The sequence below is a fragment of the Hyperolius riggenbachi genome, chromosome 6, assembly GCF_040937935.1.
Source record: "Hyperolius riggenbachi isolate aHypRig1 chromosome 6, aHypRig1.pri, whole genome shotgun sequence".
NCBI lineage: Eukaryota > Metazoa > Chordata > Amphibia > Anura > Hyperoliidae > Hyperolius > Hyperolius riggenbachi.
The window spans coordinates 14725584-14750365 of NC_090651.1; the positions used below are offsets into that span (position 1 = coordinate 14725584).

General features: G+C 46.2%; 1 protein-coding gene across 3 annotated transcripts in view; it reads right to left on the reverse strand.

The window, feature by feature from the left end:
• The window catches only part of MEGF6 (multiple EGF like domains 6), a 495432-nt gene that overhangs the window by 101366 nt on the left and 369284 nt on the right, over positions 1-24782 (reverse strand). For all 3 annotated transcript variants that reach the window (XM_068238861.1, XM_068238860.1, XM_068238862.1), the window contains one exon: positions 7951-8073. In XM_068238861.1, the coding sequence (XP_068094962.1) occupies positions 7951-8073 (123 nt within the window). The remainder of the gene's footprint in view (positions 1-7950; positions 8074-24782) is intronic.

Sequence of the window (24782 nt, forward strand, 5' to 3'; positions counted from 1 at the left end):
AAGCGGTCCAACCGGGTTCTGACAAAGGTGAACGGATCCTATGATAATCAATAAGATACGTTCATATTGCTCGGTTAGGACGGATCCGTTCGCCGAACTGACCGCAAGTTTGCGATAATTCCGGAGTGACGGATGTGGCGCATTGGCCGACCGCTAACTGATCAGTTTTCCATCCATGCGGTGTAAACTAGGCCTAACTGTTGATGCAAAAAAAACGAATGCTAACTTTATGCAATGGTACAAATTCTGCAGCTTGGATAGGACCAATAAAATGTAGCAGCTGTGAAAGGCTGCTGGGCGGTGCTAGGAAAGGGGAAAAAACACCTGTCAAGATCTTAAGACCTAAGACCCACTACAGGTATTTTGCGTCAAATTGCAAAGTGCCGAATTGAGGAAGTGAAGTGCTGCGATTTTAAAGTGATTCTCAGAGCAATCACGATTTGGCTACTGCAGCTACTGATGCCGCAAGCAGCGATTTGCGATTGCTCTGTGACCGAAATGTTGCACGTAGGATCCACCCTCCCCCCCCCCATAGGGACCCACTGGTGCAGTAGTATTTTACTGATCACTGGCAGCCGGCAAGTGCTGCAAGAGCGCTCTTAGTGGGACCCAGGCCTATTTGCTGGTTTTCCTTTGCTGGGGAGCGCACCTCACTTCCTGTAACCCTTTATGTCTGGGACAGGAAGGACATGGAAGAAAACCGTCCCCACTGTCTATAGCTTTAAAATATTATAAATATATTTCTTTCCCGCTGGAAGTGTCCTGGAGTTTCCCGGCAGGGATGGCGGCACGCTACGCTGACATCTCAGTCGGCGGCTGCGAACCCCTCGCTGTGTATCATCGGGGAAATGTGCACAATTTAATGATTATTCGCAAATCTTGTAAACAAGCGGAGACGCCATCCGGCATCTCCCTTGTAAGGCGCTTTAAATTAGTTTAATACGCCACCCGGCATGACGGATTATTGTCATTCTCTTCAAATTCCGCAAACAGCGGGTGCAAACTTTATGTGTATAATCTCTGCGGTGACTTATAGGGTCCATTATGAATAGAAACACAACGGCAGGCGAGTTCCTGTGTCCGCCGCCGGCCGGGGTTATGTCCAGCTCAGGATGGAGTACCCGCCGCGGCCCTAATGCTGAGCAATCTCGCGATCTTACTCGTGCCGGGGCACCGCCATAGCCACGCTCAATACAGCTGGGTCCGGTGGTGAAAAAAAGATTCCCCGAAAAGCACTAAGCACTAATGAGAAGCTAATAAATACAGCCGGCATGTAAATTGTATGCAGCTTGAAATTGGTGCAATCAATATCATCGCAAAATCTATCGGATTGGTCAAATTCCAAGCCAACATTGGCCATCTCGCCAACCATTCAATCTCATCCACCGTCTCTGACTGGCTAAGACTGCTGTTCCTTGTCCCCATGACAACACACTGTTAATAAATTCCCTTCTTAAGCCCCCTTTAACACTTTTGTATTGTGTGTAATTGCGATTTTGCGTTCATTGTACATCTAACGAATTTCATGTCAAATGCAGAAAAATTGCATTTGTTACGTGAAAATCGCATTCGATTTTGAAGTCAGCTAGATCCATTCTCGTGTAAATGAACTTCATAGGTACAAGCATAAAAATCCTAATCTGAAAAAAATTGCATAAGCATTAAAATGCAAAATGGGGGAGGAGAAAATCAGGACAAAACCTGAAAAATTGCAAATTGTGGAATTAGACATGTGGAAAAACGCAGGAGATTGCATGCAAAGTTTGCATGGATAAGTGTGATCACTGCCTTAACCACCTGGGCGTTACGGACGAGCTCAGCTCGTCCAGTAACGCCGCGGTGGATTGCTCAGGCCCTGGTGGGTTTTTATATACGCAGCTAGCACTTTGCTAGCTGCGTGTCTTACCCGATCGCCGCCGCTCACCGCCGATCCGCCGCTACCCGCTGCAAAAGAGGCCCCCCCCCCCGCAGACCCCTTGCGCAGCCTGGCCAATCACCGCCAGGCTGCGCTATGGGGTGGGTTGGGACTCCCTATGATGTCACGACGTCAATGACGTCGCCATGGCGACAGGGGAAGCCCTGCAGGAAAACCCGTTCAGAACGGGATTTCCTGATAGGTATTCACGCCGGCGGCGTTCGGAAGGATGGGAGGAAGAGAGGGGGGGGGGGGGGTAGTATCATGTAGCTAGCAATAGGCTAGCTACATGAAAATAAAATTAGGTAAAAAAAAAACCTCCCGAGGGTTTATTTCTCTACTCAGCCTCGTGTCACACTGAACTGCCCTCAGCCCAACCAGTGAGGAGCAGGAATGTGGGAAGGAAGATGTCAAGCTTCCTTCTCCCTGGCAATGTAGCAAATAGAGCCAGGCTGACTGAGATAGGATTTATTACACCAGAAACATTTATGATTATATCGGAATGCTTGCAATGCAGGGTCAGGTTGCAGACTGTGTAATAAACACAGAGCAATGGGTAAATGTAATATGATTTTATGGCTGACAATCCTGCGTTAATTGTGGCTCTGTCACATAGGCAGACGTAACATAACAAGGTTATACTACATAGGACAAAGTTATACAAGGCACACACGGTCCAAGATACATGATCATGTGACGTGGGGCTGGTTATGTAGGTCCAGTAATACAAGTAGGAGGCGGTCATAGGAAAGGAGCACACAATCATGTAGAATACACTAGGGAAGGGAGAGGGTACAAGATACATGATCATGTGATTTTGGGCTGGTTAGGTAGGTCCAGTAGTACAAGTACAAGGCAGTCATAGGAAAGGAGCACACAATCATGCAGAATACACTAGGGAAGGGAGAGGGTACAAGATACATGATCATGTGATTTGGGCTGGTTAGGTAGGTCCAGTAATACAAGTACAAGGCAGTCATAGGAAAGGAGCACACAATCATGCAGAATACACTAGGGAAGGGAGAGGGTACAAGATACATGATCATGTGATTTGGGCTGGTTAGGTAGGTCCAGTAGTACAAGTACAAGGCAGTCATAGGAAAGGAGCACACAATCATGCAGAATACACTAGGGAAGGGAGAGGGTACAAGATACATGATCATGTGATTTGGGCTGGTTAGGTAGGTCCAGTAATACAAGTACGAGGCAGTCATAGGAAAGGAGCACGATCATGTAGAATACACTAGGGAAGGGAGAGGGTACAAGGTGCATGATCATGTGATTTGGGCTGGTTAGGTAGGTCCAGTAATACAAGTACAAGGCAGTCATAGGAAAGGAGCACACAATCATGCAGAATACACTAGGGAAGGGAGAGGGTACAAGATACATGATCATGTGATTTGGGCTGGTTAGGTAGGTACAGTAATACAAGTACAAGGCAGTCATAGGAAAGGAGCACATGATCATGCAGAATACACTAGGGAAGGGAGAGGGTACAAGATACATGATCATGTGATTTGGGCTGGTTAGGAAAGGAATACAAGTACGAGGCAGTCATAGGAAAGGAGCACGATCATGTAGAATACACTAGGGAAGGGAGAGGGTACAAGGTGCATGATCATGTGATTTGGGCTGGTTAGGTAGGTCCAGTAATACAAGTACAAGGCAGTCATAGGAAAGGAGCACACAATCATGCAGAATACACTAGGGAAGGGAGAGGGTACAAGATACATGATCATGTGATTTTGGGCTGGTTAGGTAGGTCCAGTAGTACAAGTATGAGGCTGACATAGGAAAGGAGCACACAATCATGTAGACTACACTAGGGAAGAGAGAGGTTACAAGATACATGATCATGTGATGTGGGTCTGGTTAGGTAGGCCCAGTAGTACAAGTATGAGGCAGTCATAGGAAAGGAGCGCACGATCATGTAGAATACACTAGGGAAGGGAGAGGTTACAAGATACATGATCATGTGATTTGGGCTGGTTAGGTAGGCCCAGTAGTACAAGTATGAGGCTGACATAGGAAAGGAGCACACAATCATGTAGACTACACTAGGGAAGAGAGAGGTTACAAGATACATGATCATGTGATGTGGGTCTGGTTAGGTAGGTCCAGTAGTACAAGTATGAGGCTGACATAGGAAAGTAGCACACGGTCATGTAGATTACACTAGGGAAGGGAGAGGGTACAAGATACATGATCATGTGATTTGGGCTGGTTAGGTAGGTCCAGTAATACAAGTACGAGGCTGTCATAGGAAAGGAGCACACAATCATGTAGCGTACACTAGGGAAGGGAGAGGGTACAAGGTGCATGATCATGTGACGTGGGTCTGGTTAGGTAGGTCCAGTAATACAAGTATGAGGCGGTTATAGGAAAGGAGCACACAATCATGTAGCGTACACTAGGGAAGGGAGAGGGTACAAGGTGCATGATCATGTGACGTGGGTCTGGTTAGGTAGGTCCAGTAATACAAGTATGAGGCGGTTATAGGAAAGGAGCACACGATCATGTAGAATACACCAGGGAAGGTAGAGGGTACAAGGTACATGATCATGTGACGTGGGTCTGGTTAGGTAGGTCCAGTAATACAAGTATGAGGCGGTTATAGGAAAGGAGCACACAATCATGTAGAATACACTAGGGAAGGGAGCGGGTACAAGATACATGATCATGTGATTTGGGCTGGTTAGGTAGGTCCAGCAATACAAGTACGAGGTGTCATAGGAAAGGAGCACACACTCATGTAGAATACACTAGGGAATGGAGAGGGTACAAGATACATGATCATGTGATTTGGGCTGGTTAGGCAGGTCCAGTATTACAAGTATGAGGCAGTCATAGGAAAGGAGCACACGGTCATGTAGAATACACTAGGGAAGGGAGGACCCAGCCAAAAGCTTACAATCTAATATAGTGCGCAGACCTGTTTTTGATGGAATTATCTTTTTCTAACTCTCTTCATTCTAGCGGAAAAACTCTAATCGATAATTTGGAAATTAGTAAAACGCTGCGGCCATCTGGGCACCGGTCACGCAGGTGGGAGTGCGTCCTTAACGGCGGGCCTTTTATCCAAAACGATAAACTCTGGTCGTCAGGAAAAATGGACAGATACAAATCTACAATTTGGACACATACAAATGAGCCTAGACGGTGCTCCGGCCAGTCTGTCCTTCACCGAGCGCGGTCTGTGGCCAGGGCCGGCATCAGCACGGAAATATGGCGTCTCCCGTCCGTGTGCGGGCAAACTTTGTGTTTATATCAGAGATATTAAACTGCATGGAAGAGTTCTCGGAGTTCCTAACGAGAGAGAGAGAGAGAGAACGTGTGACATAGCCGCATTGGCCGCAGTGGATCTTGGACGGCATTCAGAGGGACAGATGCTACTGACATTGAACGACGCTGTGAAGGAATGACATCTGTCACCGCGCCGCTTGCCAAGCCTGGCCTCACCGCGGCCCCAGCAGATTGTCGCGCGCTCGGAAACGGAGGGACTCGTGTCGTAAATGACAGCAACAAAGCCGCAAAGAGGAAATTTAATGTGATGATATCAGGGGTTGCTTTGCCAGCGCAATTAGGGAGTCGTGTTGCTATTTTTGCACGCTTGGCTGGCTGATCACTCGCTAGGCTGTCTGACGAGGAAATAAAAAAGTTATTCTCAGGGCGGATCAGGCAGCAGAGGGCGCCGGGGTCTACTGATGGCAAGACGAAGGAACAGAACACACGAAAATGTAGCAGGTCTTTGAGGTTTATGTGATTTCTGCCCCTCTGTAAACTGTTTAGTAGTGAGTACATGCATAAGAATGTGCGGTTATGTCCTGAAACAGGAGTGTTTAATAGAAGTCCAGATGTTTCCTACTTGGCATATCATTTCTTCTGTTTTTAAAGTAAAACCAAGACGGCAGTGAAATAATGGAGCTCAACTCAGCCTTCTCCCACCTAATCACTGCCTTCTCTAGCAAGCTGACAGCATGAGTCACTGGGGGGAGGGGTCAGGAGTGATCACATGGGAGACTGCAGCAGTCAGGCTAGAGTGAGCTATGTTAAACTAATGGTCAGGCCCGGATTTACCTCAGAGAAGCCTATAGGCACAGATGTCCTGGCACCTTAGGATTTGCCCTCTAGGAATCTACAAACCCCCGCTTAACTGCACTGCAAGTGTGGTGGCTGTCCCAGCTGTAACTTCTCCCTTACTTCCCTTGCCCATCATAGGTAGCTACAGGTGCCCCTTAGTATTAGGTAGTGTTGGGCGAACACCTGGATGTTCGGGTTCGGGAAAGTTCGCCGAACATGGCCGCGATGTTCGGCATGTTCGGGCCGAACCCCGAACTCTCCGAACATCCCGCTTTTGGGGGCCCTATGGGGTCGCAGGCATAAGTGGGGAGCATGCCCCGATCGCGGGGGGCGGGGGTGGGGTCGGAAATTCCCCCCACCCCCTCCGCTAGCGCTCCCCCCTCTGCCCGCTTCCCCATACAAAAGTTTAAGGATAGTAAAAGAGTACCGGTAGTAGTGGCTGGCAGTGGGCGGCACTGTGAAGTGAGTGAGGAGGAGGAGTCCGTAGAGTGACGCGTTGAGGGAGGCCGGGCAGCGGGCGTGAGGTCAGAGAAAGGGCGGAAGTACCACAAGGGTACTACCGCTGAACCGCCCGCTGCCCGGCCTCCCTCAACGCGTCACTCTCCGGACTCCTCCTCCTCACTCACTTCACAGTGCCGCCCACTGCCAGCCACTACCACCGGTACTGTTTTACTATCCTTAAACTTTTGTATGGGGAAGCGGGCAGAGGGGGGAGCGCTAGCGGAGGGGGTGGGGGGAATTTCCGACCCCCCCCCCGCGATCGGGGCATGCTCCCCCCTTATGCCTGCGACCCCATAGGGGGGCCGTATTCGGCCGAACAGGGCCCTGTTCGGCCGAACAGGGGCCCTGTTCGGCCAGGCATTGAGCCGTTCGGGCGAACCCGAACAGTTTGGCCGAACACCACCAGGTGTTCGGCCGAACTCGAACATCACCCGAATAGGGTGATGTTCTGCAGAACCCGAACAGTGGCGAACACTGTTCGCCCAACACTAGTATTAGGTAGCCAGACGTACCCTCAATGTTAAGTAGCTAGAGTTGCCCCCGAGTATTAAGCAGCTAAAGGAACCTCAATATTAAGTAACTAGAGGTGTCCCCAAGTATTAGTTAGCTAGAGGTGCCCCAGACTGAAGGGAGATCTCACCAGTTGAATGTCATCAGGACTCTGCATAGGAAGGGAGGCACTCGGGGATGGGAGTGGGCCACCTTTCTATCATCAGGCGCCTATAGGCACATGCCTACAGTGCCTTATGGTAAATCCGGCCCTGCTAATGGTATAATAGAATTCCACTGCATTGATTTAATGGCTGTAAGGATGGAAGCATCATGGAGCATCTGGAATTTTGTAAGACACTTCAGTTTCCAGTGTAACTGGATTGTTACACATGGACCCCCTACATAATCACTTTTAGGAAAGTGTCAAAAAAATAAATAGGTGCTGCCAAATTCCAGTTTCTTTAAAAGCTTGCTGCTGCTTCTTCTTCACTGTAAAGCCTGGTACACACTTTCCATTATCTAATCAGTGGCAGCCTATTAAGTGTCCTAGAGTTAGAATAAGGTCAATGGTTCATGTATTTTATCTCTCCCTGCCCTCAGAAGTTGTATTCTGCCAGGAAAACGTTTATGGCTGTAATTCGCTTATCAGTGATGTTTACTGTATTCTTGACAAGCTACCGACAAGACAGAAGCTGTCACTTCCATGCCTAGAAATTACCTCTTTCAGTCTGCAAAAAAAAAAAAGTAACACAGCCTGGTTATGAATATGTTTTGCACTGTACATAACAGTTTATCTCATCATGTCACCTCGGGTACACTTTAACCTCTTTCTTATGCCTAACTTTAACCTCGACCTGAATTTAACCCCTTGTTCTCCTACCCTTATTATACAGCCCAGAACAGAGCCAGAGGAGTAAAAGCATATTATAGCTGAGAATGATCCCCGGATTCTGATTACTTACGTAGGCAGGACCTGGTGTCGGAGTGGAGGCGGAAGCCGGCTTTACATTCGCAGTGATAGGACCCCGGGGAGTTGACGCAGCGCTGCTGGCAGCCGCCATTATGGACCAGGCACTCATCGACATCTAGGAGAGACAAAGTGGAAGGATATTAACAGCTGGACGATTATTGCCATCAATTGGCGTTACTGCGCGATTATCAGTGTGCTGAGCATTGCGGACCAATCACCCCTCCCACCTGTTATTGGCTGACAATAAAAAGACAAACAGAACGCGGCCAACAACCGCCAACCACCGAAAACGCCCGCCAAAAGGTACCCGTTCCTCTTCTGTTAATCAGCTCAGCAAAGGGGCGATTAAAGGGCAATTACACAATATTTTATAATACAGGAAAGCGCACAGTAATCAGCTCTCTCCAGCTGAAAACAGAATATTTATTTCCCAGAATTCTGCTGAGCTGAATGCTGAACAAATATTAAAAATTCCGAAATTTCATGGCTCTATTGTTATTTGTTATTTATATAGCACCAACATCTTCTGTAGTGCTGTACGTAGTACAAAACAAATACTGTACTGTGCAGATAAATGAGTAGTTCTACAGACTACAATCAGGACATCCAGCAATATAAATATATACATTGTTGATGAGTAGTTTGAGATATCACCAATACTGGTACATGTTCATATGATAACTTACAGCAGAATAAGAAACAATAGGAGGAGATCTCTGCCCTTGTGAGCTTACAAACTAGAGGGTAGTGTGGTGGAGACACCAGAGGAGGAGACACAGGGATTAGCGGATGAGCCTCATATTCAGGGCTGGATTTCTGGAAAAGCCACAAAGGCCTTGTCCTAGGGCGCCAAAAAAGCAAAAGGGCGGAAGGACTTGGGGAGAGAAGAGTTACTTGTTAAAATAAATCATCTCTCCTGCACAGAAGATGCCCCGATTTGCTACACACAGAGCATGAATTCCAGAGCTCTGTGCATCTTCCTTACTTCCTGGTGTGCAATGAGACAGTGCTGTCTCCTGATGATTCAGGAACATACAAGCTCCCGTTTAGTGCCAGGGTTGTAGAGAAACATTTCTGATCCGGTAAGGTTTCCGCACAGCACTTATTCATGGGAATATCAACTCAATTTTAGGACTTAAAGCCAATGGGAACCGCTTAATAAAAATTATTTACAGATTTTTAACAGAGTCTAACCAACTATACTGTTCAGCTCAGTTTAAAGCCATTGGGAACCGCTCCATAAAAATAAACCAGATACTTACCTAAAGTGAACCAGAGACGAAGCACCCTCAGGTATTTTATCATATATATATCAGTGGGGACATTAGAGAAAACATCTATCCTGCTCTCTGTTTCATTCTTCACTGTTTAGCTTACTTCTTATCACCCCTGATAAAATCCCCGACTGAGCATTCAGTCTGGCTTTGCTCAGGAATCATTATAGCTGAGTCTGTCTTCTCTTTCCAAGCCCAAGCCTGCCCCCTTGTGGCTCTGCTATAATGACTCAGCTATAATGATTCCTGAGCAAAGCCAGACTGAATGCTCAGTTGGGGATTTTATCAGGGCTGGTAACAAGCAGGCTGAGCAGTGAAGGATGAAACAGAGAGCAGGGTAGGTGTTTTCTCTAATGTTCCCACTGATATATATGGTAATGGTACATGAGAGTGCTTAGTCTCTGGTTCACTTAAGGAGAGGGAAGGCTCTGGGTCCTAATGAGCCTTCCCTCTCCTCTGCGTTTCCCTTAGTGCAGTGCTGACTCCCCCGTTCAAATCCCCTGCCACGGGGGACTTCGAAAGTCTTCAGGAGCCGAGTCCTCCCAAAGACAGGCGGCTCCATACTGCGCATGCGCGATAGAGAGGGCTTGCTCGTTCGCAGTGGGGAGCTGCCCGTCTTCGGGAGCACTCGGGACATTCCGAAGTCACCTTCCCCGGCGGAAGGAGCAGTATTTGACCAATTTAGTCAAATACTGGTCCCAGGGACAGTGCTGCACCGCGGGCACCGGGAGAGGAGAGGGAAGGCTCATTAGGACCCAGGGTCTTCCCTCTCCTTAGATAAGTATCTGGTTTCTTTTTTTATGTAGTGGTTCCCAATGGCTTTAAGCTGAGCTGAACAGTATAGCTGGTCAGAGTCTGTTAATAATCCGAACATTTGCATAGCGCTTTTCTCAAGAACTGCAGCCACTAAGGGCGCACTCAAGGGGCCACCCTGCAGTGTTAGAAAATCTTGCCCAATGACTCCTTACTGAATAGTTACGGACCCTAGCCAGGATGCGAAACCTGGTTTCTCATGTCAAAGGTGGTGCCCTTAACCAGTACACTATTAATGGCTTGATTTTTCTCAGATGCGATCATTCAATCAGATTTATTGTACAGGAAAACAAGTGACATGTAGTGAAAATCGTGGTTGATTGAAATCCATAATTTTGTTGATCAGCATGTTAAAAATGACCTTATTAGATATCCCACAGGTTTATTTTATATTTCAATCAACTTTTTAAGTTTTTACTGTTTTTGTTCAATGGCACATGTATTGAAGTATGCCAGAGCTAAAATCTATGAACTATTCACCCTTTCTATCTCTTTCCTGCTCTCAGAAGCTATTTCCCGCTAGGAAAGTGTTTTATGGTTTTAATTCCTTATCAGTGAGGGTTACGCTGTAGTACAACCCAGTCCTGACTCAGACAGGAACTGCCACTTACATACTTGATGTTTAACCCTTTCAGGCAGAGAAAGAAACAAAAGGAACACAACCTAGTTATTTGTGTGCTGCTAGGCACTGTACATACACATGTCTATCTCATGTCACATCGGGTATCCTTTAGGCTGCTTTCAGAGTGGGACATTACAGGTGCACGTTAGTGCAGCCTGTAACGCAGCCCAACTCACAGCAATGTAACACAAGTGGGCTAGTAAAAAAGGGCGCACAGGGATAGTGGACAAAAAGGGCGCCGCCATAGACTGCAATGCAAAATATCGGCTATTCGGCGCCTGACAGGAAAAAAGGGCGCCCGAGAAATAGCGGTTACAGGGATCGTGTTAACAAAAGTTTTCGTTTACAGAATAAGGTTTATAACAAATATCGTTTACAAGTTCGTTTTGAGTTTGTGTTATACTTATTTTTTCGTTTTTAAATTTCGCTTATATCAGTTTTTACTTATTATTTAGTTTAAAAATTTCGCTTACAAAGGTATAACATCTAAATTTTCGTTTACACTTCTTTGATCATTTAAAAATTAGTTTTCATATGTATAATGCGTAAATACCGTTTTCAACCTGATTGTATTAGAAATACATCGCTTTTCGTATTAACTTTGTTTTTACACTTATAATGCGTTGATTATAGTTACTAAAATATCGCTTTTAATATTACTGTTATTTTAAGATTTCTAATGCTTGTAAGGCTATCTATTGTATTGTATATATTTATATATACTTTTCTCTATTTATAATATTAATGTATACGTGATTTTAAGGCTATTTTAAGGCTATTTATTCTATTACAAATATATAAATTATTTTATTCATGTTATTTGTAGAGAAGTATTTTAAGGATTAAATATATTATTGTTTATATGTGTTTAGGGTGTTTGTGCGGTGGGGATGGTTAGGTTTAGGCATTACCAGGGGGGTCTAGGGGTTAGGGATAGGTACAGGGAGGGTTAGGTATAGTTACAGTATAATATACGCAATCAGGGGGGTCTTAGGGTTAGGCACCACCAGGGGGGTCTTAGGGTTAGGCACCACCAGGGGGGTCTTAGGGTTAGGCACCACCAGGGGGGTCTTAGGGTTAGGCACCACCAGGGGGGTCTTAGGGTTAGGCACCACCAGGGGGGTCTTAGGGTTAGGCACCACCAGGGGGTTCTTAGGGTAAGGCACCACCAGGGGGGTCTAGGGGTTAGGGATAGGTACAGGGAGGGCACTGTGTGAGAGTAAGGTTAGGTATAGTTACAGCACAATATATGTAATATATACAATTTATTAAATTATATATATCTAAACAAAGAGGGGTCTAGGGGTTAGGGATAGGGATAGGGAGAGATCTGTGTGAGGCTACAGTTAGGTATAATTACAGTAAAATATCTGTAAAACCTACCATTGCATTGCTATGCTTAATACAAGTGTAAATATTGTTTTTGTTATAGACGATATTTGACGTTTCTTTTCAGAATTCGTTTGTTGTTATAGACGGTATTTTGCCATTTCATTTCCGTTTATTTAACCTATTTAGCACTAAATTTTCGTTTACAACCCCTTTAAACATAAATATGGTTTTGCATTAAAACTTGAAATTTCGGCTATACCCCGCGCCCTTTTTTCCAGCCGCCCTTTTTTTATAGACGCCTGTTCACAGTGCCCACGTTGCGTTACATGTAACGCTGCACGTTGTAGTGAAAGTGCAGCATGCTGTGTTAGACTGTTTGCACATGCTCAGTGGGGGGCGGAGAGGAGGCGGGGAGATGCTGCTACAGTAGCCGCGCACATGGCTACTTAATATGCACTGCACTGGCGGCCGCTGATTGGCCGGCGGGACCACGTGATGCGGAGTGTCTCGCTCCGCATCACGTGGTCCCGCCGGCCAATCAGCGCCACTCTGGGAGACCTTATGCGGATAGAGCCGCCTAACGCGGCTCACTCTACCGTCCTCTCCCGCACCACCATGCGTTGCGTTAGGGGCACGTTATGCGACCATAACGTCCCCTAAAACGCAACGTCTTAGTGTGTAAGTAGCCTTAAAGCATCCATTCAAGATTTATTCACTCAGTTCACACTTCTATATATATTTGTTAAAATTGAACAATGAAGATTGAATCATTAGTGGGCACCTTAAAGGGGAACTGAAGAGAGAGGTATATGGAGGCTGCCATGTTTATTTCCTTTTAAGCAATACCAGTTGCCTGGCAGCCCTGCTGATCCTCTGCCTCTAATACTATTAGCCATAGCCCCTGAACAAGCATGCAGCAGATCAGGTGTTTCAGACTTTAAAGTCAGATCTGACAAGACTAGCTGCATGCTTGTTTCTGGTGTTATTCAGATACTACTGCAGAGAAATAGACCAGCAGGGCTGCCAGGCAACTGGTATTGATTAAAAGGAAATAAATATGGCAGCCTCCGTATACCTCTTACTTCAGTTCCCCTTTAACCACTTTCCCCCCGCCCGTACGAATTTCTCCGTCCCTTTTTCCATCCTTTAACCCCCAGGGACGGAGAAATCTGTACTTTGCGCACTCCCGCCGCTGTCCGCGCTCCCGCTCGTAAACACGCCGCCTGCCGCTAGTAAACACGCCGCCGCCCGCTCGCCCGGAGATCAATGAACGGGAAAATCCATTCCCGTTCGTTGATCTAAGCCCCGCAATGATCCGCTGCTCTCCGATGGGCAGCGCGATCATTGTGATCTTACCCAGCCTCCAAGTACTTCCTCCAAGCTTCCGGAAGGACGCTTGGAGGTCGCATTAAAACAAAAAGTTACTGTGGCCATCTTGTGGCCAAATAGTAAACTACACCCTACACATTTTTCACATACAAATAAATTACTTTTACACAAAAAATTAACTCATTACCTCCCACACTCCCAATTTTTTTTTTTTTGTAATTAAAAAAAAATAAAGAAATGTACAATAAAAAAAAATACATAAATAGTTACCTTAGGGACTGAACTTTTTAAATATTTATGTCAGGAGGGTACAACACTGTTACTTTATAAACTATGGGCTTGTAATTAGGGATGGACGCAAAACTGAAAAAAATGCACCTTTATTTCCAAATAAAATATTGGCGCCAAACATTGTGATAGGGACAATTTTATAACAGTTTTATAACCGGGACAAAAGGGCAAATACATTTCATGGGTTTTAATTACAGTAGCATGCATTAATTAAAAACTATAATGGCCGAAAACTGAAAAATAATTAATTTTTTCCCAGATTTTTCCTATTTTCCCATTAAAACACATTTAGAATAAAATAATTCTTGGCATAATGTCCCATCTAAAGAAAGCCTAATTAGTGGTGGAAAAAACAAGATATAGATCGTTTAATTGTGATGTAATGATAAAGTTATAGACGAATGAATGGAAGGAGCGCTGAAAGGTGAAAATTGCTCTGGTGGTCAGGGGGTAAACCCCCTCAGTGGTGAAGTGGTTAAGTGACCCGTGACTTGATCACTAAACCTGGACGTACACATATAGATTTTCACCCAATGTTCCAAAACGATCTATTCCTTTCAGAAAAGAATCGATTCCTACCACCCACAGCTCATCATTTTTTTAATAGATTCCAGGGGCTCCTCCCCACCCCGATTGATTTAGATTTTCCAGCCAGCATAATCTTTTGATCGATTTTTGATCACAATCGATCAAACCTCAATTGATCGAACAATTGAAGGAATCAATTCTGATCCAGTTAAATTAGATATATCAAATCTGCTGGGAATACAATGGTGAAATTGATGTGTGTATGGGCACCTGGGAGGATGAAGCAGCGTGCAGCAACGTAGGTAAGTGAACCCTCCAGGGCCAGGCTGAGGCAGAGGCGAGAGAGGCTCCAGCCTCAGGGCACAGTATAGGAGGGGGTGCACAACTCGCTCAGCTATCATTCCCCTATTTGAAGCAGAGAGAAATAAGAAAAGGGGATACATGGCAGTGACTACAAGCCAGATAACTAGAGATTAAGGTATTGGCGGCCCTGAGGAGCCTCTTAGTGTAATAGCAATCAGTGTGTGACGGCTGGGGTGGGAGGGATGGGGGAGGAGCCTCTTAGTGTAATAGCAATCAGTGTGTGACGGCTGGGGTGGGAGGGATGGGGGAGGGGCCTCTTAGTGTAATAGCAATCAGTGTGTGACGGCTGGGGTGGGAGAGATGTTGGAGGGGCCTCTTAGTGTAATAGCAATCAGTGTGTGACGGCTGGGGTGGGAGAGATGTTGGAGGGGCCTCTTAGTGTAATAGCAATCAGTGTGTGACGGCTGGGGTGGGAGGGATGTTGGAGGGGCCTCTTAGTGTAATAGCAATCAGTGTGTGACGGCTGGGGTGGGAGGGATGGGGGAGGGGCCTCTTAGTGTAATAGCAATCAGTGTGTGACGGCTGGGGTGGGAGGGATGGGGGAGGGGCCTCTTAGTGTAATAGCAATCAGTGTGTGACGGCTGGGGTGGGAGGGATGTTGGAGGGGCCTCTTAGTGTAATAGCAATCAGTGTGTGATGGCTGGGGTGGGAGGGATGTTGGAGGGGCCTCTTAGTGTAATAGCAATCAGTTTGTGACGGCTGGGGTGGGAGGGATGGGGGAGGGGCCTCTTAGTGTAATAGCAATCAGTGTGTGACGGCTGGGGTGGGAGGGATGGGGGAGGGGCCTCTTAGTGTAATAGCAATCAGTGTGTGACGGCTGGAGCGGGAGGGATGTTGGAGGGGCCTCTTAGTGTAATAGCAAGCAGTGTGTGATGGCTGGGGTGGGAGGGATGGAGGGGCCTCTTAGTGTAATAGCTATCAGTGTGTGATGGCTGGGGTGGGAGGGATGGAGGGGCCTCTTAGTGTAATAGCAATCAGTGTGTGATGGCTGGGGTGGGAGGGATGGAGGGGCCTCTTAGTGTAACAGCAATCAGGGTGTGACGGCTGGGGTGGGAGGGATGGGGAGGGGCCTCTTAGTCTAATAGCAATCAGTGTGTGACAGCTGGGGTGGGAGGGATGGAGGGGCCTCTTAGTGTAATAGCAATCAGTGTGTGACGGCTGGGGTGGGAGGGATGGGGAGGAGCCTCTTAGTGTAATAGCAATCAGTGTGTGACGGCTGGGGTGGGAGGGATGGGGGAGGGGCCTCTTAGTGTAACAGCAATCAGTGTGTGACGGCTGGGGTGGGAGGGATGGGGGAGGGCCCTCTTAGTCTAATAGCAATCAGTGTGTGACGGCTGTGGTGGCAGGGATGGAGGGGCGCACTTTGGTGTCTCAGGCTTGGGTGCTGGAGAACCTTGTCCCGCCTCTGGAACCCTCTCTGTGGTATCAGTATGTGCATTTAACTTATTTAGCATATTTCTAATTCATATTCACCTGTTAAAAAAATCTCTTTACACCTGAAAATGCTCTACCAAGTTGTGGTCACACGTCTACTCGGAGTAACCATTCCTTGTGTGGCCACAGCAGACAGCTTTAACTGGATCAGTACTACCTACAGGGGGCAAGGCCCCGCCCTCTCCTGGCTCTCCGGGAATGAATAGGTTTCCAGCTCACAAGCCACACCTTCTGCTACAAACAGGATGCAGCAGAAGAGGATGGGTATGAAATAAAACAAGATATTCAATCAAGGAGCAGCCAATAGCTACGCCCAGCAGCAAACAAGATGGCGGCCGTCATGTCTTTTCTGGCCCATCCCAATGGCTGTAGAGACACCGCACCAAGCTCAGAGAGAGTGACCCGAGTGGAAGCAGGAAATTTGGGCGCCTGTGGCTAATGGACTATTTGGGTGCCCCCTAGGCGCTAATGCAAAATATCGGTTATTGGGCACCAAGGGCAGAAATGTGTGCACCCAATAAATAGCAGGTGACAGGACCGTCCAACCAAAACTTTCCATTTCAAGAATTATCATTTTGTAAGTTATAGCTTTAAAATGTATTGTCTTAGAAATGTATATTTTTCTTTTATGTTATATGCGGCAGAAGGAGGGGGTTTTAGGGTTAGGCTTAGGGTTAGATGTCAGGAAGGGGGGAGTTCAGGCTTAGGTCTCAGGAAGGGGAGTCTTAGGGTTAGGTACCAGGAAGGAGGGTCTTAAGGTTAGACACCACCGGGGGGGGGGGGGTCTTAGGGTTAGGCACCACCAGGGGAGGTTAGGGTTAGGCACCACCAGTGGGGGGGGGGGGTCTTAGGGTTAGGCATCACTGGGGGGAGGGTCTTAGGGTTAGATGTCAGGAAGGGGGGAGTTTAGGGTTAGGTCTCAGGAAGGGGAGTCTTAAGGTTAGGCAACAGGAAGGAGGGTCTTAGGGTTAGAGACACTACGGGGGGGGGGGGGGGGGGGGAGAGGGATCTTAGGGTTAGGCACCACCAGGGGAGGTTAGAGTTAGGCACCACCAGGGGGGGTCTTAGGGTTAGGCACCACTAGGGGGAGTCTTTGGGTTAGGCACCATCAGGGCTTTTTAGGGTTAGGCACCACCAGGGAAGTCATAGAATTAGGCACCACCAGGGGTAAAGGTTAGGCATTGGAGGGGGGAGGATTCTGTGTAAGAGTAGGGTTAAGGTTAGGTTAGGGTTAGTAGTAAAATATCAGTAATATTTACCAATAGTTTACTATCCTTCCTAATTATGACTGTAAATATTTCTTAGTTTTCATTGTTATAGACGATATTTTGCAATTTCAGCTTCACCTGCATCCTTTTTAATACTGTTATTTTAACATATTTATTATTCTAATTCAGATAAATATTAAGAAACAATATAAAAAACGGTTATAGACGATATTATACAATTTTGGCTTCACCCTGCGCCCTTTTTTCTGGCGTCCTTATAATAAATGCGACCCGAGTATTGCCGGGGAGTTTATTCTTGCGTGTCAGTAAAGGCACAATGAATGGTGGACGGTCTTCTCTGGGAATCGTCAAGCTGGATCAAGCGTTGGACAGTTCCCTGAAGTCCGCGTGCTTCTCATCTATAGAATTTGTCCAGAAGTCGCTCTACGCTGTCCCGACGATAGCAGGAAATGTACAGAAACCGCATTCTTCAGCGACAGCTCGCCGCATAGCAGTCCAACGTTCCATCTTGTATCCATTTTCCATGCCTATTTTAGATAACATCTGCGGTGCTTCTGGAATGTTCTCAGGGTCACAGGAAGACCAGGCTGGACAGACGCCAAATGATTTACAAAACGTGCTGCAGATCTATAAGAACAGACGCTGAACGACTTACAAAATCCATCGGGGAAAAGGGAAGAGATCTGTGAGTCAAATTAGCAGAGCCAGGTTCCTGTCATGATGATCCTCTGGCCATAAATCCCTCATTTAGCTATAAAGATGGCCATTGAAAAGCTAATAGTTATGTCTTGTACGCAAACGGTATGCACTTGGATTGGGCCAAACAAACTTGTCAGGATAGTCTTAGGCCACATACACACATCAGACCATAGTCTTTTGAAAATGAAAGATCACAGACCAATTTTACCCCCTTCCATGTAGTATGAGAGCCACACCTACACAGTCTATTCTATGTAGCTGAACTCCTCATCAGACAGAGATCTTACCCCCTTCCATGTAGTATGAGAACCACACCTACACAGTCTATTCTATGGAGCTGAACTCCCCATCAGATAAAATCTTTGCAAGATGCTGCACACAAAGATGCTGTACAGACACAAAAGATCAGTATCTGCAAAAGATCCGTTCCTGCCAAAGATCCGTTCCTGCAAATTGCATTTATAGTCTATGAGATCTGCAGATCATCATACACACCTTGTTTAACGGACATTCATCTGCAGATCAGACAATCATCTGCAGATCTGAAAATCCATCCTGGTGGATCTGATCTGCAGATGAATGTCCGTTAAACAAGGTGTGTATGATGATCTGCAGATATCATAGACTATGAATGCATTTTGCAGGAACGGATCTCTTGCAGGAACAGATCTTTTGCAGATACGGATCTTTTGTGTCTGTACAGCATCTGTGTGTGCAGCATCTTGCAAAGATTTCTGTCTGATGGGGAGTTCAGCTCCATAGAATAGACTGTGTAGGTATGGTTCTCATACTACATGGAAGGGGGTAAAATTGGTCTTTGATCTTTCATTTTCAAAAGACTATGGTCTGATGTGTGTATGAGCCTTAAGTATTTTGTTGGAGGTGCCCTAAGTGTCTAATAACAGGTATGTATATCTAGGAGTGTATGGATCTTACCTCCTTAAAGTGGAGCTGTCAGCCATACTATCTCAGAAAAAAACCCTGATATACCCTATATAAGTAGATAAATACTTGCTTTACTTACATAACATGTATTGCACTGTCCACATTTTGATCTTAGTGATTTTTCTATAGTAATCCTTCTTAGGATTTTACATTTTGACTGTGTCTATCTTGAAGCCAATTCTGAAATAATTTCCTCCCTTACTTGTCTGTGTTTGCATTGGCCGCCCTCCTCCCAGTCTTAAGACACTCCCACCCAGCTCTGCAATAGAAAGTGCATTGAGAAATATTGGCCAATCAGAGTGGAACAGAGGTGTGGGAGGGGAAAACAGGAGGGAAAGAGGCTTCAGCCAATCAGGCTGCATTAGTTAAGTCTGAGGGGAAGTAAAGGAGAAAAAAAGAAAACCCAGCATGCCCTGCAACTTCCTTGGTGCGGCAGATGTACCAAATAAGAGCCAGGGGAACTGGGGAATGATGTTTTAGAGAGCAAAAAATAAGAGTGGTTTTTAACTTTTGGATTACCTGGTTAGCATCCTTATTACTTGTTTACCAGATAAAAATAAAGAACTGATTTTTGATTTTACGTCCGACAAGCTCAAACCACAAAGATAAGTACGTTTTATTCATGCACAATAGACAATGCATTTCACGGGTGCAGGCCCGCTTCCTCAGGTCAATACAAAAGTGCCTTGAAAGCAGTGTATCACAGCGGTGAGCGCTTCTCTAATCTTATAAAATTGTCAGGAAGTCCATTTGATTGGGCCAATTCCAAAATGGCTGCCATGTGCATTACAATTCCATGCACAACGCAATCAGTGGCATCTGCTTGACCATCAGGCCCATCAGGAATACACAACGGAAAAGCTGAAGTAATATTTTGCTTTAATAAACCAGAGAACCCACAGAACAGCACTGTTTTACTAAGGGGTCAGCAATAGCGGCCTCCATCTTTCTTACATGACAGGTGCACTTTATAACGAAAGCGTGAAAGCAATGAAATATTTCTTACGGTTGGCAGTGAAGGATGGCGCTTGAGCAGAGCCCTCCAGAGATTTACAATACCATGAAAATGAAGAGTTAGCCGGTCTTTCTCCAGCATGCTAATCCGCTCCCTGGCACCGCCAGCGCCGGTAATGAATTCACCAGTGGCAGATTAATTGGCATCATCCATTTACAGACATAATAAGAGAGGCGGGTGGCATGCCCATCCGTGTGACAGGAGCGCCCGGCAGGCGTCACTTTACCCCTCTGCCACACACAGAACATCGTCTGCCGCTTCCACGTGCGATTCACGGGGTGGCTGCTTGAAGGAAGACTATTGTGAAAAATGTTAACATTTAAATTTAAAAAGTACATTTCGCCCAGAATAAAATGTGCTATAAATTACTTTTCTGCTATGTTGCCGTCACTTACAGTAGGTAGTAGAATTCTGACAGAACTGACAGGATTTGGACTAGTCCATCTCCTCATAGGGGGATTCTCAGGGTTTTCTTTATTTTCAAAAGCGCTTAGTAAATGGCAGTTGCTCCGTGCCACTGCCAAAATAGTGTGCAAACAGTTAGGGCTCAGACACACTATAAGCGCTTTTCGGAGCACTTTTTGGTCATCACAGCTTTCTGAGAGCTTTTTAAAAAATGCTCCCATTGACCTACATTAAAATCGTAATCTATTTTACCACAATCGCGTTTTTTCCACAGTTTTACTGCGATTTTAATGTAAGTCAACGGGAATTTTTTTTTAAAGCTCTCAGAAAGCACTGATGGCCAAAAAGCACTCAGAAAAGCACTTATAGGCCGCTAGCAGATCCGCAAAATGCTAGCAGATTTTGAAACGCTTTTTCTTCTTTTTCTGCAGCGTTTCAGCTAGCATTTTGCGGTTTTGTGAAGCAATTTTGGTGTAGTAGATTTCATGTATTGTTACAGTAAAGCTGTTACTGAACAGCTACTGTAACAAAAAACGCCTGCAAAACCGCTCTGAAGTGCCGTTTTTCAGAGCGGTTTGCGTTTTTCCTATACTTAACATTGAGGCAGAAACGCCTCCGCAATCCAAAATCTGCAGCAGCCCGGGAGTATGCGTTTCTGCAGAACGCCTCCCGCTCTGGTGTGCACCAGCCCATTGAAATACATTACCCTAGCGGATCCGCACCCACAAGCGGATCGCAAACCGCAGCGGAAACGCTCTGGTGTGCACTAGGCCATAGTGTGTCTGAGCCCTTAGGGGGTGTGGCCTGCATCTTTATATAGATCCTTTCCAGGCAGTGCTTTGGTAAAGAATAAATGAAATATTAGTGACAGCTGGGACAGCCAGCATACTTGCAATGTAGTTTGGTGGGTGTTTGTAGGTTCGTGGAGGGCGGAGTCTAGGGTGCTAGGGAATGTCCGCCTATAGGCTCCTGGGAGGTAAATCCTGGCCTGGATTTCACACATTCGAATCTGCTGCCGAAAAATGTCTCACCCTGCTCCTGCACAAATTCCAGGCCCACGCTGATTACTATTGTCCCCCCGAGTTGTAGCAACTCGGGGGGAACACATCATTCCGGCACTGGCTACTGCCAGCAGTCGAATTACCGCTTTATTTTTTTACTAATTTGTGCTCAAATCAGGCATGCAGCGCTGGCGTCAAAGCGATCGGCGCAGCGCTGTGCCGAAATCAGCTGCCCTGCACTGCGCATGCTCTGATCTGGGCTGCGCAACTCCTCCATGGCCAGGAGCACTCTGTGCAAGCGCAGTTACAGTCTTAAAGAGACTATGTAACAAAAAAAAATCCCCTGGGGGGTACGCATCTCGGGAGGGGGAAGCCTTAGGGTCCCAACGAGGCTTCCCCCATCCCTGTAGCCAGGGCCGGGCCGAGGCATAGGCTGGAGAGGCTCCAGCCTCAGGGCGCAGTGTAGGAGGGGGTGCACAATTCATTCAGCTGTCATTCCTAATCGTGTATGAAGCAGAAAGAAATAAGAAAAGGGGATACATAGCAGTGACTGCAAGCCAGATAACTAGAGATTAAGGTGTTGGGGAGGTTTTGGGCTCTGTGGCCCTCTTAGTCTAATAGCAATCAGTGTGTAACAGCTGGGGTGGGAGGGATGGAGGGGCGCACTTTGGTGTCTCAGCCTTGGGTGCTGGAGGACCTTGTCCCAGCTCTGCCTGTAGCTGCAGGCAGTCCAGCGCTGGCTCCCCCGAAGCGTCCCAGAATCCTTCCCCGACAAGCGCTGATGAATTTACCTTCCCTGGCTCCAGCGGGGGGCATTGTTGCGGCTCTCAGCATGGAGATGGGCGGAAATAGCCAATCTCTGCCGGGTCCGCTCTACTACGCAGGTGCAGGAGACTTGCGCCTGCGCAATAGTGCGGACCAACAGCAATCGGTTATTTCCGCCTATCTCTGAGCGGAGAGACGATACTGCGCCTGCGCTGGAGCCAGGAAGGTAAATATTTACATCCCCGCTATTCGGAGGGGCACAGCGAGACCGCCGTGGGACACAGGAGGACGGGGGAAGCCTCGATAGGATCCGGAGGCTTCCCCCACCCGAGGTGACTACCCCCAGGGGAACTTTTTTTTAGTTACAGGTTTTCTTTAACGAACTGTGCATGTGCTGAATTCTATGGGCTAAGGAGCGCAATGGAGGTGCATGCGGTCGGGGCTATGCATGCGCAGTAATCCACAACTAAGCTGAGTCGCGGACTTTACGGGGCTGACAGCAGCGCAACCGAGAGGGCTGGGAGGTCAGCAATGGGAGCTGACAGACTACAGGCACTGGAGGAAGTCCCACGTAAGTAAAAATCCTTGTGCTGGAGGAAATCCTGACTGATTAGCTGCAGGAGACCCGCGACACGTAAACAAGACGATCTGTGCATTCTACAGACGTGTAGCGAGCTGCCCTGCAACAATCACTCCCATCACGTGCAACCTGCAGAACATCTGAAGACCAAAACAAAACAAAGGAGGGGTTTAATTAGACAGGAATTCGGTTTTGGAAAATCATGTTGATTAAACAAATGTTAGCGTGTTTGGGAATGTCTGCCGCCTGAATCTGCGGAATATGAAGCCCCATTGATTGTATGTTTGGTTTAGCATCATTTCTTTCCAGCAGAAGGGGGGAAAGATGTCAATAGATACTGAACAAGCAGCGTCCTGCCGGAGGAACCGTACGCTTATCCGTTATACAGCAGTGACTCGCTCTACGATTGTTTGGGGGGAAAAAACCACTAAGAACAGAACTTTTTACTTTATTCTCCCAATCAGGCCTGGATTTTCCATTGGGCACAGTAGGCAGGTGCCTAGGGGCACCATTATTTGAGGGGTGCCTGCTAGGGTAGGATATTTTATCATTTATTGATGTGGATTAGTCCATATGCATGCAGATAATACACAGGCATTTTACAGAGACACAAGGGCCCCCATTCCAATAACTTTATAACTTGTTATAATGTTTTTAGCACCTGAAAAAGTTCTAACAATGGGTAAAAAAGGCATGACAAACATTATTTTGAGTAATTATTTGCTGGTGGCTTGAACGTTATGTTATTAATAGGTGTAAAACATTTCCTGTTAAAAAAAAAGAGTTAATTGAGTAGGAGGCTAATGACCCTTCTTCAAATTACTTTTACGCCTAAATTCTCTCCTACCGGTAGGTGATATTTCCACACCTTATCGATAAAATGTCTTAAAGGGGAACTGAAGTAAGAGGTATACGGAGGCTGCCATATTTATTTCCTTTTAATCAATACCAGTTGCCTGGCAGCCCTGCGGGTCTATTTCTCTGCAGTAGTATCTGAATAACACCAGAAACAAGCATGCAGCTAGTCTTGTCAGATCTGACTTTAAAGTCTGAAACACCTGTTCTGCTGCATGCTTGTTCAGGGCCTATGGCTAATAGTATTAGAGGTAGAGGATCAGCAGGGCTGCCAGGCAACTGGTATTGCTTAAAAGGAAATAAACATGGCAGCCTCCATATACCTCTCTCTTCAGTTCCCCTTTAAAGCCTTCAGCCAGCAAGAAAATACTCAGAATAGTTTCAACAGCTCTTTTTTCAGCTTTTTAGTACTTTTACATTTGCAGGGTGTTGAAAAGTTGTTTTTTAATCAGAAGATTAGAAATGATATCCCCGGAGAAAACTTATGTGAGGCAGGGAACACACTAGGCAAAATGCTAGAGTTTATGCGTATAATGTTAGTCAATGGGCCACATAAAAAATGGAAATGCGTTTTGTAATATGCGTTTTTAAAAACGTTGATTTTGTTGCATATTTTTCAAAAACGCATCAAAACCCCACATAATGAAAGTCAATGGTGACGCAGAGGTATTGCGTTTTGCTGTATTTTGCATGCGTTTATATATTCGTTTAAAAAAAAAATGTTTTATGATGTATTTCCGCTTCCTGTTGACTTACTAGTGACTTGCATAAAACGCATATAAAAAACGCATGCAAAACGCACTTCTGAAGACAATGTAATGGGGTCGGGCAGGTTAGGGTCAGGGCAGGGTTAGGGCAGGATCAGAGCGACTGTCAGTGGTTATTATTAGTTTTGGGTTAACACTTTGGCTGACAGTTTCGTGAAATTGTTATCGTAAAGTTAAGGTAAGGGTCAAGGACAAGTGAAAGGTCAGGGTGATCAAGGTGGAAGGTTAATGAAAGGTCATGTTTGGGAGGGCAGAATGGTGAAAGACAAGGCACATTTAGGAATACTGCTGGTTTCAGTGCTAATGTGCTGCACCACAACCTATAACTGATACATGGGGCTTGATTCACTATTAGGCCTGGTGGCCACCAAAACCCACTAGCAGATCCGCAAAATGCTAGCAGATTTTGAAACGCTTTTTCTTCTTTTTCTGCAGCGTTTCAGCTAGCATTTTGCGCTTTTGGGAAGCGTTTTTGGTGTAGTAGATTTCATATATTGTTACAGTAAAGCTGTTACTGAAGAGCTTCTGTAACAAAAACACCTGCAAAACCGCTCTGATGTAGCATTTTTCAGAGCGG